The 13,133-nt window shown below is 31.6% G+C and overlaps 1 protein-coding gene across 1 annotated transcript in view; it reads left to right on the top strand.

The window, feature by feature from the left end:
* Nucleotides 1–21: 21 nt before the first annotated feature.
* LOC143059220 (microspherule protein 1-like) overlaps nucleotides 22–13,133 on the top strand; it is a 38,899-nt gene continuing 25,787 nt past the window's right edge. The window contains exon 1 of the mRNA XM_076232699.1: nucleotides 22–267. Coding sequence (XP_076088814.1) covers nucleotides 108–267 — 160 coding nt within the window. The 5' untranslated portion in view covers nucleotides 22–107. The remainder of the gene's footprint in view (nucleotides 268–13,133) is intronic.

Genomic DNA, 13,133 nt, shown 5'->3' with positions numbered 1-13,133 from the left:
GATAATCAGAACCAGTCGAAATAAAATGGTTGATATTTAACTTCCGGTCAAAAGTTACAAAGACACAGTGATACTTTCTCCTAAAAATTACATATTAGTGATCAAATATGACCGATACAGACCAGGGGAACCTGTCAACAGATGAGAGCATAACTTCAGGGGATCAACAGAATGAAAACTTAAGGGCTGAATCTAGTATTTCCACAAGTAGCAACGCCATTCACAATCCTTCATCATTGTTGCAGTCAAATGAAATACGAACACAAGGTTATTTGACAAATTCATTGCATGATTTTAATAACTCAGCAGATAGATAAACAAATAAAATAACTACTTACATACATATAGTTTCCCAGCCTTCTTCAACCTTACACCTTTACATTTTTTAATTTCGTCATCTTTTTTTTACACTCATCAACAAAGACTCAAAGTCAAAGTACAAAATGAAGTATCATACACCTTATCGCTATTTGTCTACCATTACTTGATATCACACAGGTTCACGTAAAGTTTTGACGTTATAAAACAAAATATCTGACGCCACAATGGAAAAGTTATTGTTGTATGACACTAAAAGTTCAACGGCTGGTTTAGCCGTGATTAGCAATAAGTTTTATATCACCATTTGGAAATCTGTCCTGCCTGACCCAAGAATCTGTTTCACTTAAATTTTTGACGTCATACAACAATCACTTTTCACTTGGGGTTTCAGATATTTTTATTATGACGTCAACAATTTTAGGGACATTTTGTGATGACCAGTCCTGCCTCAGGCATTATAATACCTGTGAACATGGTGAAAGGGGACGAAGTCTGTATAATATATTTTTTTTAATTTTAACACATATATACATGTATCATGTGTATATTTTACTTCTGTTCTGTTAAAAAAGAAACAGAAATTAACATTTCCAATTTTTGTTCTATTGTTAGTAATTTTAGTTGACTTGTGACTTTATTTATGATTTGACGTCATATTCAATGTAAACAAAGAAATTATATTGACAGGTTACATTTTTACATATCAAAGAATTATTAAAAATGAAATTGGTATTAATTTCCTTGCTACTAGACTACATGTACATATAGCTGATAAATATAAATTTTACTCAAAGTCTCATGCAAACGCAGCTGACTAAAGTTCTCGTCAATTTATTTCCCTGAGAAACAATTTCCCCGGGAAACAAAGTAATTTTTAAAACAACCGGTAGCCGATGGAAAACCATACGCACAAAATAGTGCACCGTACTTCTATTTTCGCAGATAATTTATTAATATATATAATGTTTAAATTTTAAGAAAAGGGGTCATATTCATTTTTCATAGATTGATTAATTATTTTCTTAATGATTCTAGTAAATAGTAGGGGAAACAATAAAAAATGATTGTTTATGTCAAACAAGTTTGCATTTTGTCTGCCCGTTCACTAGTGATCACTAGTTTGTCATCAGGGCTCACGCTACCAGGCGACTTGGGCGAAGAAGTCGCCTTCCCGACCGTCACTTCGCTTTCCCCGACCCCCAAAAGCGAAATCAAGTCGCCCTGTTCTTGACGATACTCACTTTCAGTCGCTTCCGTCATCGGACATTTTCAATTTTTACCAAGTTGATGAAACATCAATTTTTTATTGATAATTAAAGAAATTCAGACATAAACGATTCATTATCTTTAGAAAAGAGGTTGAAGCATTGTCTTCGCAGTGTGTAGCAGGTTATTTGATAAAAATACAACTTTTTATCACTTCATGCATTTTCGCAAGTTCCGTTGCTTGTTACTCGAAAACGTACATCAACCTAAATTTCGGCAGCAAAATAAGTTTGTTACTTCATTTAAATGTGATAAAAGTTGCCTCCAGTAAATGTTTAATCCATTTATTGCATTAAAAACGTCATGTTCCTTTTCAAATAACTTGTCAAACATCGTTTATTTTTGTAAATTTTCTTGCATTCGTCCGCCATTGACCGATTTCTAAACTCTGGATCTGAACCGGACCAGCTATGATCGAAATCCATATTTTTTAAATAATTACTACGGACGCACGGACGGAACAGCTGACAGAAGAATATTGATCCCAAAGGGAAAAATTACGCATTCCACACACATTAAGAGACTTTTGGTTACATCTAATTGATTGGTGTATATAATTCCCTATATTTTTTATGGATTGTTTCAAACTATTGATTAAAGTTGCTTAACTCTGAGACTATTATACTAATTTCAATATATTATGGCCCAGCTTAATAACTTTTATATTTTTTTTATGAGAAACACTGAATTTCATACACAAGATAATTTTTAATTAAATTGTAATAATGATATATTATAATTTCTTTACATTTTTTAAAATAATTTTTATACGACCGCAAAATTTGAAAAATTTTTCGTCGTATATTGCTATCATGTTGGCGTTAATGACTACAAAAGGAAGGTTGGTATTGATTTTGGGAGTTTAGGTCCCAACAGTTTAGGAATTAGGGGCCAAAAAGGGACCCAAATAAGCATTTTTCTTGGTTTTCGCACCATAACGTTAGTATAAGTAAATAGAAATCTATGAAATTTAAACACAAGGTTTATGACCATAAAAGGAAGGTTGGTATTGATTTTGGGAGTTTTGGTCCCAACAGAATAAGGGGCCCAAAGGGTCCAAAATTAAACTTTGTTTGATTTCATCAAAATTGAATAATTGGGGTTCTTTGATATTCCGAATCTAACTGTCATGACTGTGTATGTAGATTCTTAACTTTTGGTCCCGTTTTCAAATTGGTCTACATTAAGGTCCAAAGGGTCCAAAATTAAACTTAGTTTGATTTTGACAAAAAATGAATCAGTTAGGTTCTTTGATATGCTGAATCTAAAAATGTACTTAGATTCTTGATTATTGGCCCAGTTTTCAAGTTGGTCCAAATCGGGGTCCAAAATTAAACTTTGTTTGATTTCATCAAAAATTGAATAAATGGGGTTCTTTGATATACCAAATCTAACTGTGTATGTAGATTCTTCATTTTTGGTCCTGTTTTCAAATTGGTCTACACTAAAGTCCAAAGGGTCCAAAATTAAACTAAGTCTGATTTTAACAAAAATTGAAATCTTGGGGTTCTTTGATATGCTGAATCCAAAAATGTACTTAGATTTTTATACGACCGCAAATTTTGAAAAAAATTTCGTCGTATATTGCTATCACGTTGGCGTCTGCGTCGTCGTCGTCGTCATCCGGCGTCCGAATACTTTTAGTTTTCGCACTCTAACTTTAGTAAAAGTGAATGGAAATCTATGAAATTTTAACACAAGGTTTATGACCACAAAAGGAAGGTTGGTATTGATTTTGGGAGTTTTGGTCCCAACATTTTAGGAATTAGGGGCCAAAAAGGGCCCAAATAAGCATTTTCTTGGTTTTCGCACTATAACTTTAGTTTAAGTTAATAGAAATCTATGAAATTTTGACACAAGGTTTATGACCACAAAAGAACGGTTGGGATCGATTTTGGGAGTTTTGGTCTCAACAGTTTAGGAATTAGGGGCCAAAAAAAGGCCCAAATAAGCATTATTCTTGGTTTTCGCACAATAACATTAGTTTAAGTAAATAGAAACCAATGAAATTTAAACACAATGTTAATGACTACAAAAGGAAGGTTGGTATTGATTTTGGGAGTTTAGGTCCCAACAGTTTAGGAATTAGGGGCCAAAAAGGGACCCAAATAAGCATTTTTCTTGGTTTTCGCACCATAACGTTAGTATAAGTAAATAGAAATCTATGAAATTTAAACACAAGGTTTATGACCATAAAAGAAAGGTTGGGTTTGATTTTGGGAGTTTTGGTCCCAACATAATAAGGGGCCCAAAGGGTCCAAAATTAAACTTTTGTTTGATTTCATCAAAATTGAATAATTGGGGTTCTTTGATATGCTGAATCTAACTGTCATGACTGTGTATGTAGATTCTTAACTTTTGGTCCCGTTTTCAAATTGGTCTACATTAAGGTCCAAAGGGTCCAAAATTAAACTTAGTTTGATTTTGACAAAAAATGAATCAGTTAGGTTCTTTGATATGCTGAATCTAAAAATGTACTTAGATTCTTGATTATTGGCCCAGTTTTCAAGTTGGTCCAAATCGGGGTCCAAAATTAAACTTTGTTTGATTTCATCAAAAATTGAATAAATGGGGTTCTTTGATATACCAAATCTAACTGTGTATGTAGATTCTTCATTTTTGGTCCTGTTTTCAAATTGGTCTACACTAAAGTCCAAAGGGTCCAAAATTAAACTTAGTCTGATTTTAACAAAAATTGAAATCTTGAAGTTCTTTGATATGCTGAATTCAAAAATGTACTTAGATTTTTTATTATGGGCCCAGTTTTCAAGTTGGTCCAAATCAGGATCTAAAATTATTATATTAAAGGGAAAATTCACGATTTTTTACTTATGGTTTAAATATGTTCATTATGACATAATATATATATTCACAAAGTTTTATCGCTATATGTGCAGTAATAAAGGAGAAATTCAATAATTAATGAAAAAATATCAACTACTTCCTGTAGGTCGTGACGTTTTCTCCTGATTTTTGCATGCCGGGATTTAAAATACAATCATTAAAAGTCTTGGTTTTTAATCATATTTTAACGTAATCGTAAGCGCGCCGATGACTTATGCTTTATCTAATAACCATCCGATAATAAGAAGATAAAACGCACAGACGTTCAATTGTACTCATTCGTGAGATAAATTATCTATGTTAAACGTATATATTCGAATTATGTTTGTAGACAACACAAAAAGTTATAAATTTATTTTTAATAAATGCATTTTCGGACTGATAAGGTGAACAAATTAAAGTACAATAATCTGTAAAGACAATATGTTGGTGTACTCATGATTATTGACCTTTTACTATCTCTGCTATGACTAGGTTTATACGATGTGTGTATTCACGGTTCAGTGGCAATACTCGTAGATGGCTTGTTGAAAGGTAAATTGTTATTTGCACTTCGGTATTTAACCACGCCTCTAGGGCACACCTTGCCAGGTGTGACTGTCTATTCGGATCAGTGGGAGCATTTAATACACACATTACAAATACATATTCAAGTTGGTGACAAATAAAAATTGGTCGCCGTGGAATTATTTAATTATATTTGGTGCTATTATTTATTTGAATTCAAATAAGTTAATTTACTAAGAAATACACAATTTTCGGTTAAAGACGGGAAACTTAATTCATATGTCAGAATGAAATGATATACAAGTCTTGTCCTTGATTTATGTCTCATAAAAAAGGGGGACTTAGAAATTAGAAATAGCTTTACTAAATCATTTTTATTTGTCTTTATTGGGCGAAAAAATGTACGAGAACACTTACATTTAGACTTTTGAAAGCCATGTATTAATTAATATATGAAACTATCTGAAGATAACTCTACCGAAGCGGAATATAATATGTACGAATAAAGAAAAAATACTTTTGTATTGGAATGGAATCGAAAAATTACGAATAGATATTCTTTTCAAGTGTGAAAAACGTCAACCAAATTTATTCATAATCGGGAACGTCCTTATTAAAATCTGAGACTACTATAATAATCGTCGTCTCCCAACGTATATATATACTTAAATAACTATTTGACCAACGATGTTTAAAATTAAAAGACAACGAATTTAATGTTATCATTCCCTATTTTTGAATGTTATTATAAGTCTGTTCAACTTGCAAGAATACCCCTAAAGCGGACAAATATCCGACAAGCAGTTTATTCTTTAAATTGCTGTCATTGAATATCAAGAAAGAAAATAAATCCCGAAATTGATACTCAATAGTTTTCCTAGAAAATATTCACATCCCTTGGGGATTATTAGTGTACGTCCGGTTGCATATATTTTACATGAATGTTGGAACAATTGTGATGATGGCAAATTTCGTCCTTTATTCGAGAACAATCTAATTGATATATAAATCTGTGAGTTTACTATGTTCTTAACTTCGATGAACCAAAGCAAGTTATAAATTGACCTGTATTTAAATCAAATTGTTTCTTTTTTTTCTTCTTCTTCTTTTGGTATACAATAGTCTATCGAATTCGTTGATTACATACTGTTGGCATACGTGGACTAGTCCATAATAATTTACAAAACTTTTACCACAATTTACACAAAATGTATGTTTCTTTCTTATGTTCAATGTATACATGTATACATATTTTAAATTGCGCTACTGACTATAGTTCCGTAACTTTCTACCCAGGCGTATGTATACACGAATCGTCGACAAGTGCGCACATTTTTTTAAATCAATAATTCTGGTATGTTCCAATCTGTCCTAAACTATTGACAATGAGTATATATTACATTTTCCCAAATTAACCCTTGGAAAAATATGTAAATAGATTTGTATTTCTTCAATTTTTTTTTTTGTATTAATTTTTTTTTATAGATAATATTCTTTACACCAGAAATGATATTTATAAACAAGCGTATGAGTTCAGTAATGACTAGTATAAATATCACTTTCGGACACGCAAGACAAAAATGTATATTATACATTTGTACATGCACCTGATAGTTCAAAATGGAAAGTTATAAGTAACGGTCGTGTACACTGATCAATACCTACAGAAGTGAAACGATGCATGAACTTGCAAGCCAGCCGGACAGGAAATCGATTGAATACCTGGACGTGTCACCTTACACCCCTTCCAATACCTTTGGGAGTAATACCTTTAGCCATGCTGGTGATCAGATGAGGGAAGATCCGAATTTATTTAAATAAAGTTTATTACTTGAAAGAATTATGAACGAATTAGATTTTCGAAAACAATTTCCACGGAACACTTATTTATGATTTGAACTTTGACTTTTTAACTAATTACAATATTATCAGTTTAAAAATAACAGACTATATGGTTATTTAAAAATATAAGACCATTTTCCGTATCAAGTTAGTCAGTCAGATAAAACAACCGTACGATTGACAAGATATCGACACGCAATTACGACTACATCGTTTACTGTAGTTTTGTTCCTTTGTGGTTTATAGACATATCGGGATTTTTCATCGGAGAAGGTGACAAGATGGCGGAGAGCAGAGAACTGATACTCAAAATTTAAAATTGATGGTGATCTCTTATTTAGCGGAATAAAACTTTAATATCTATAAATTTGAGCATTTTTATACAGAATGGACATAATATCAATTTTTGATTTTTTTGCGAAGTTTCCCTTTAAGTATTGTGCAATAGCAAGTCTTTTCAATTGCACAGTATTGCCCAATGGCAAGAAATATCTAATTGCACAATATTGTGAAATATCAAAAAAAAAATTAATTAGAGTTATCTTTCTTTGTCCAGAATAGTAAGAAAAAATATCTAATTGCAAAATATTGTGCAATAGCAAGATTTTTTTTTAATTGGAGTTATCTTTCTTTGTCCAGAATCAACTTAAATCTTTGTTATATACAATATACAATGTATATTCACTTTTTACTACCAACTGATAAATTAAAATAATCTTTACCATTCAGTGATAACAAGCAGTTTTTTTACATCTTAATATTTTATGATGTATTTAAATGAGTAGTTATTGTTGCAAACTCCATTAGAAATTTTAATTGAGATTAGTTTTGGAATAAGGGAAAGGGGGATGTGATTAAAAAAATTGGGTTCAATTTTTCTCATTTGAAATTTCATAAATAAAAAAGAAAATTTCTTCAAACATTTTTTTGAGAGGATTAATATTCAACAGCATAGTGAATTGCTCTAAGAGAAACAAAAATTTTTAGTTCATTAGAACACATTCATTCTGTGTCAGAAACCTATGCTGTGTCAACTATTTAATCACAATCCAAATTTAGAGCTGAATCCAGCTTGAATGTTGTGTCCATACTTGCCCTAACCGTTCAGGGTTCAACCTCTGCGGTCGTATAAAGCTACGCCCTGCGGAGCATCTGGTTTATTATGGGCCCAGTTTTCAAGTTGGTCCAAATCAGGATCTAAAATTATTATATTAAGTATTGTGCAATAGCAAGTCTTTTCAATTGCACAGTATTGCGCAATGGCAAGAAATATCTAATTGCACAATATTGTGAAATAGCAAATTTTTTTTTAATTAGAGTTATCTTTCTTTGTCCAGAATAGTAAGCAAGAAATATCTAATTGCAAAATATTGTGCAATAGCAAGATTTTTTTTTAATTGGAGTTATCTTTCTTTGTCCAGAATCAACTTAAATCTTTGTTATATACAATGTATATTCACTTTTTACTACCAACTGATAAATTAAAATAATCTTTACCATTCAGTGATAACAAGCAGTTTTTTTACATCTTAATATTTTATGATGTATTTAAATGAGTAGTTATTGTTGCAAACTCCATTAGAAATTTTAATTGAGATTAGTTTTGGAATAAGGGAAAGGGGGATGTGATTAAAAAAATTGGGTTCAATTTTTCTCATTTGAAATTTCATAAATAAAAAAGAAAATTTCTTCAAACATTTTTTTGAGAGGATTAATATTCAACAGCATAGTGAATTGCTCTAAGAGAAACAAAAATTTTAAGTTCATTAGAACACATTCATTCTGTGTCAGAAACCTATGCTGTGTCAACTATTTAATCACAATCCAAATTTAGAGCTGAATCCAGCTTGAATGTTGTGTCCATACTTGCCCTAACCGTTCAGGGTTCAACCTCTGCGGTCGTATAAAGCTACGCCCTGCGGAGCATCTGGTTTATTATGGGCCCAGTTTTCAAGTTGGTCCAAATCAGGATCTAAAATTATTATATTAAGTATTGTGCAATAGCAAGTCTTTTCAATTGCACAGTATTGCGCAATGGCAAGAAATATCTAATTGCACAATATTGTGAAATAGCAAATTTTTTTTTAATTAGAGTTATCTTTCTTTGTCCAGAATAGTAAGCAAGAAATATCTAATTGCAAAATATTGTGCAATAGCAAGATTTTTTTTTAATTGGAGTTATCTTTCTTTGTCCAGAATCAACTTAAATCTTTGTTATATACAATGTATATTCACTTTTTACTACCAACTGATAAATTAAAATAATCTTTACCATTCAGTGATAACAAGCAGTTTTTTTACATCTTAATATTTTATGATGTATTTAAATGAGTAGTTATTGTTGCAAACTCCATTAGAAATTTTAATTGAGATTAGTTTTGGAATAAGGGAAAGGGGGATGTGATTAAAAAAATTGGGTTCAATTTTTCTCATTTGAAATTTCATAAATAAAAAAGAAAATTTCTTCAAACATTTTTTTGAGAGGATTAATATTCAACAGCATAGTGAATTGCTCTAAGAGAAAACAAAAAATTTTAAGTTCATTAGAACACATTCATTTTGTGTCAGAAACCTATGCTGTGTCAACTATTTAATCACAATCCAAATTTAGAGCTGAATCCAGCTTGAATGTTGTGTCCATACTTGCCCCAACCGTTCAGGGTTCAACCTCTGCGGTCGTATAAAGCTACGCCCTGCGGAGCATCTGGTTTTTTTTAGTGCTAGATATTTAGTTGGAATAAGTTTCTCACAAGAACCTTAGTAAAACTTAAACAACTTTTAATTTCAAATGTTACTTTAATTGTATTTTTTTTACTCAGATATGAATTGAACAATATAAAAAAAGAACATTATTTACATATGGCCCTTTATACTATTGTAAAATCCAAACATTGTAGCGCACCGCGGGAATGAGCACTTCTCTTTCAAATCTCACCACTTCTCCCTATCAGTTTCAAAAAGAGAAGTCACTTCTCCCTATAATTCTGAAGTAGTGTGAGCCCTGTGTCATTCTTTCCGTCAGGACAATATTCCAAACATTTTATCCTTATGATTGAATATATTTATCAGATATTTGATATATACTATGAACATTGGATAATATTACCAGGGGGGGTTGGGGGGGGGGGTCATTTTTTTGTGTTTCTAGTGGAAACATTTTTGTGTGTTTCCAGGGGCAACATTTTGTTATGTTTCCAGGTTTGTCTAAAAATTTGTTAACTACTTGTCAATTTTCCCCCCTCCTAGTATGGGTTTATCTTAGAAATTTTTCATGTTTCCAAGGAATACATTTCATTCTTTTTTCATGTGTTTGCAGGGAGAACACAATTTTTTTTAGTATTTCCAGAGTTGTCTAGTAATTATTTTATAACTACTTGTTAATTTATAATGTTAATTGTCGCCTAGTATTGGTTTCTCTTAGGAAAGTTCTCAAGGGACACATTTAATTTTAATTATTTTTCGTGTTTCCAGGAGGAACATTTTATTTTGTGTTTCCAGGGGAAACATTTTTTGTTGGTGTTTCCAGGGGAAACTTTATTTTGTGTTTCAAAGGGAAACATTTTTTTTTGTGTTTCTATTTTTGTCTAGTAATAATTTTTTAACTACTTATGAAAGATTTCATTTCATGTTTCCAAGGGACACATTCAATTCTTATTATTTTTGGTGCTTCCAGGAGAAGCATTTTTTTGTGTTTCCAAGGGAAACATTTTATTTTGTTGTTTCCAGGGGAAACTTTTTTTGTGTTTCCAAGGGAAACATTTTATTTCTTTCCAGCGTTGTTTAGTAATTATTGTTTAACTACATGTTAATTTATAATTCTGAGGCCAAGTATTGGTTTCTCTTACAGGGCAAGCATATTTTTTAAAGTTTCAAGAGAAATTTTTAAACTAACGGTACTAAACCAAAGCTGATTTGTGTTTTATTCGTTGATTGGTATGCTTTTTGGATAGACAAAAATGGAAACATTAAAAAAATGTTTCCCCTGGAAACACAAAAAAAAACTGTTTCCCCTGGAAACACCCCAAAAAATGTTTCCCCTGGAAACACCCAAAAAAAATGTTTCCCCTGGAACACAAACAAAAATGTTTCCCCTGGAAACAAAAAAAAAAATGTTTCGTCTAGAAACACCCCAAAAAAATGTTTCCCCTGGAAACACCCCAAAAAATGTTTCCCCTGGAAACACAAACAAAAATGTTTCCCCTGGAAACACCCAAAAAAATGTTTCCCCTGGAAACACCCCAAAAAATGTTTCCCCTGGAAACACAAAAAAAAATGTTTCGCCTGGAATCACCCAAAAAAATGTTTCCCCTGGAAACACAAAATAAAATTTACCCTGGAAACACAAACAAAAAATGTTTCCCTTAAAAACACAAAAAAGAAATCTTTCAGGAGCAGAGAAACCAATACTAGGCGACATCATTATAGATTAACAAGTAGTTAAAAAATAATTACTAGACAAATCTGGAAACACAAAAAAAAATCTGTGTTCCCCCTGCAAACACATAAAAAAAAGAATGAAATGTGTTCCTTGGAAACATGAAAATTTTCTAAGATAAACCCATACTTGGAAGGGGGGAAATTGACAAGTAGTTAACAAATTATTAGACAAACCTGAAAACAAAACAATATGTTTCCCCCTGGAAACATAACAATATGTTTCCTCTGGAAACACAAAAAAAAATGTTTTAACTTGAACAAAGACTGTATAGGTTGTGTGGTCTGAATGCGATTGGAAGCAGTACCTCTGGCCAAGGGAAGCCAGTGGAAATGGTACGGAATTGCTGATAAAATGTCGTCTATTTTGGGGGAAGAAAGTTAAATGAACATTCAGACCACACAACCTATACAGTCTATACACAGCCTGACAACTTATTGTATTATTCTTTCCATGATGCAAGAGGACAAACACATGTTGGCAGAATAATTTTAACAAACATTTTCACAACAAAAACATTTTATTTTAATTTCTTTTTATAGTTTACTTCCATACTTACAATGAACTTTCACTTTCACTTTCAGTTGCTATTAATAACGTTACTTACCATTGTAACATTGTGACGTTTAAATTTTAACAACCCGATTTTGTACTTCAGCATGATTTTATGTATTGTTTTTATCCTGATGACAGTGCCCTAGGCACCGAAACATGTCGATCAATAAATTTTCTGCAGCAGTCCCTAAAGTGTTGTTGTTATAAGACTCTCTACATTAAAAAATAATTAATCAATCTATGATAAGTGAATATGACTCCTTTTCTTTAAATTTAAACATTATTAATTAATTATGTGTGATCTGTGTTACGTAATGTAATCAGTATACAGTGTCTGCTAAACTAGAAGTACTGTGCACTATTTTGTGCGTATGGATTTCCATCGGCTACTGGTGGTTTTAAAAATTACTTTGTTTCCCGGGGAAATTGTTTCTCAGGGAAATAAATTGACGTGAACTTTAGTCAGCTGCCATGCAAACGAAACCAGGTAAAGGAAGTAGATATCTGTGCAAATGCAGGAAAATAAAAAAGTCTGAAAAAAAAAGTAAATGATTTTGAGTTCAGAAGTCATGGTAGTCAGGTAATAGAATGATTTTTTTGCAGGATTTTTTTTTTTATTTTAATTTTTAATTTTATCAAAAACAAAAATCTACGGTAATAAGTGACTTCATCCCCTTATAAATGAATAATTGCGGACAAATAGCAACAAGGTATATGGAATAGTCTTTCAACTGAAACACTTTTAGGCATGCATCTATGAAAAATAAAATTACAAAAGTTACCATGGCTATCCGGCTATTGCAATCGTTATAATGCTTTATATTAGCCTGGCTGCATGTACATGTACATTAAGCACAATTTTTTATATGATTTTGATCTTCATATTCTCAATAATCTTTTCAACCGGTCATACTGGTGTGATAAAAAAAAAAACTACTACCATTTAGTCTTAGACACATTATATTTTTTTTATGACATGTATGAATTACAAATGTAGTTATTAGCTTTTATATACATTTGTATAGAGCTCTAGCTGTCAGTAATTGGGAGTACTTTCAGATTTGTACGTATTAAGTGCCTTTTTCTTTATATGGACGTATAAGTATCGCCAAGATTTCCCTTTGTACTCTAATATTTGATAATTTAATTCATGTATGTAATCTAAATAAGTTTACTGCATGCCCTGCTACCAATGTTTCCCCTATAAGTTTTAGATCAAGTCTACATTAAAATTGAGAATGGAAATGGGGGATGTGTCAAAGAGACAACAACCCGACCGTAGAACAGACAACATATAACTATTAGTCTAATTGGGCCACACTTAAAAATATTTTGGTTTGTCCAAACCCTACCCAAAGGTTGA

The sequence above is a fragment of the Mytilus galloprovincialis genome, chromosome 14, assembly GCF_965363235.1.
Source record: "Mytilus galloprovincialis chromosome 14, xbMytGall1.hap1.1, whole genome shotgun sequence".
NCBI lineage: Eukaryota > Metazoa > Mollusca > Bivalvia > Mytilida > Mytilidae > Mytilus > Mytilus galloprovincialis.
This window is presented reverse-complemented; position numbering and strand designations above follow the sequence as displayed.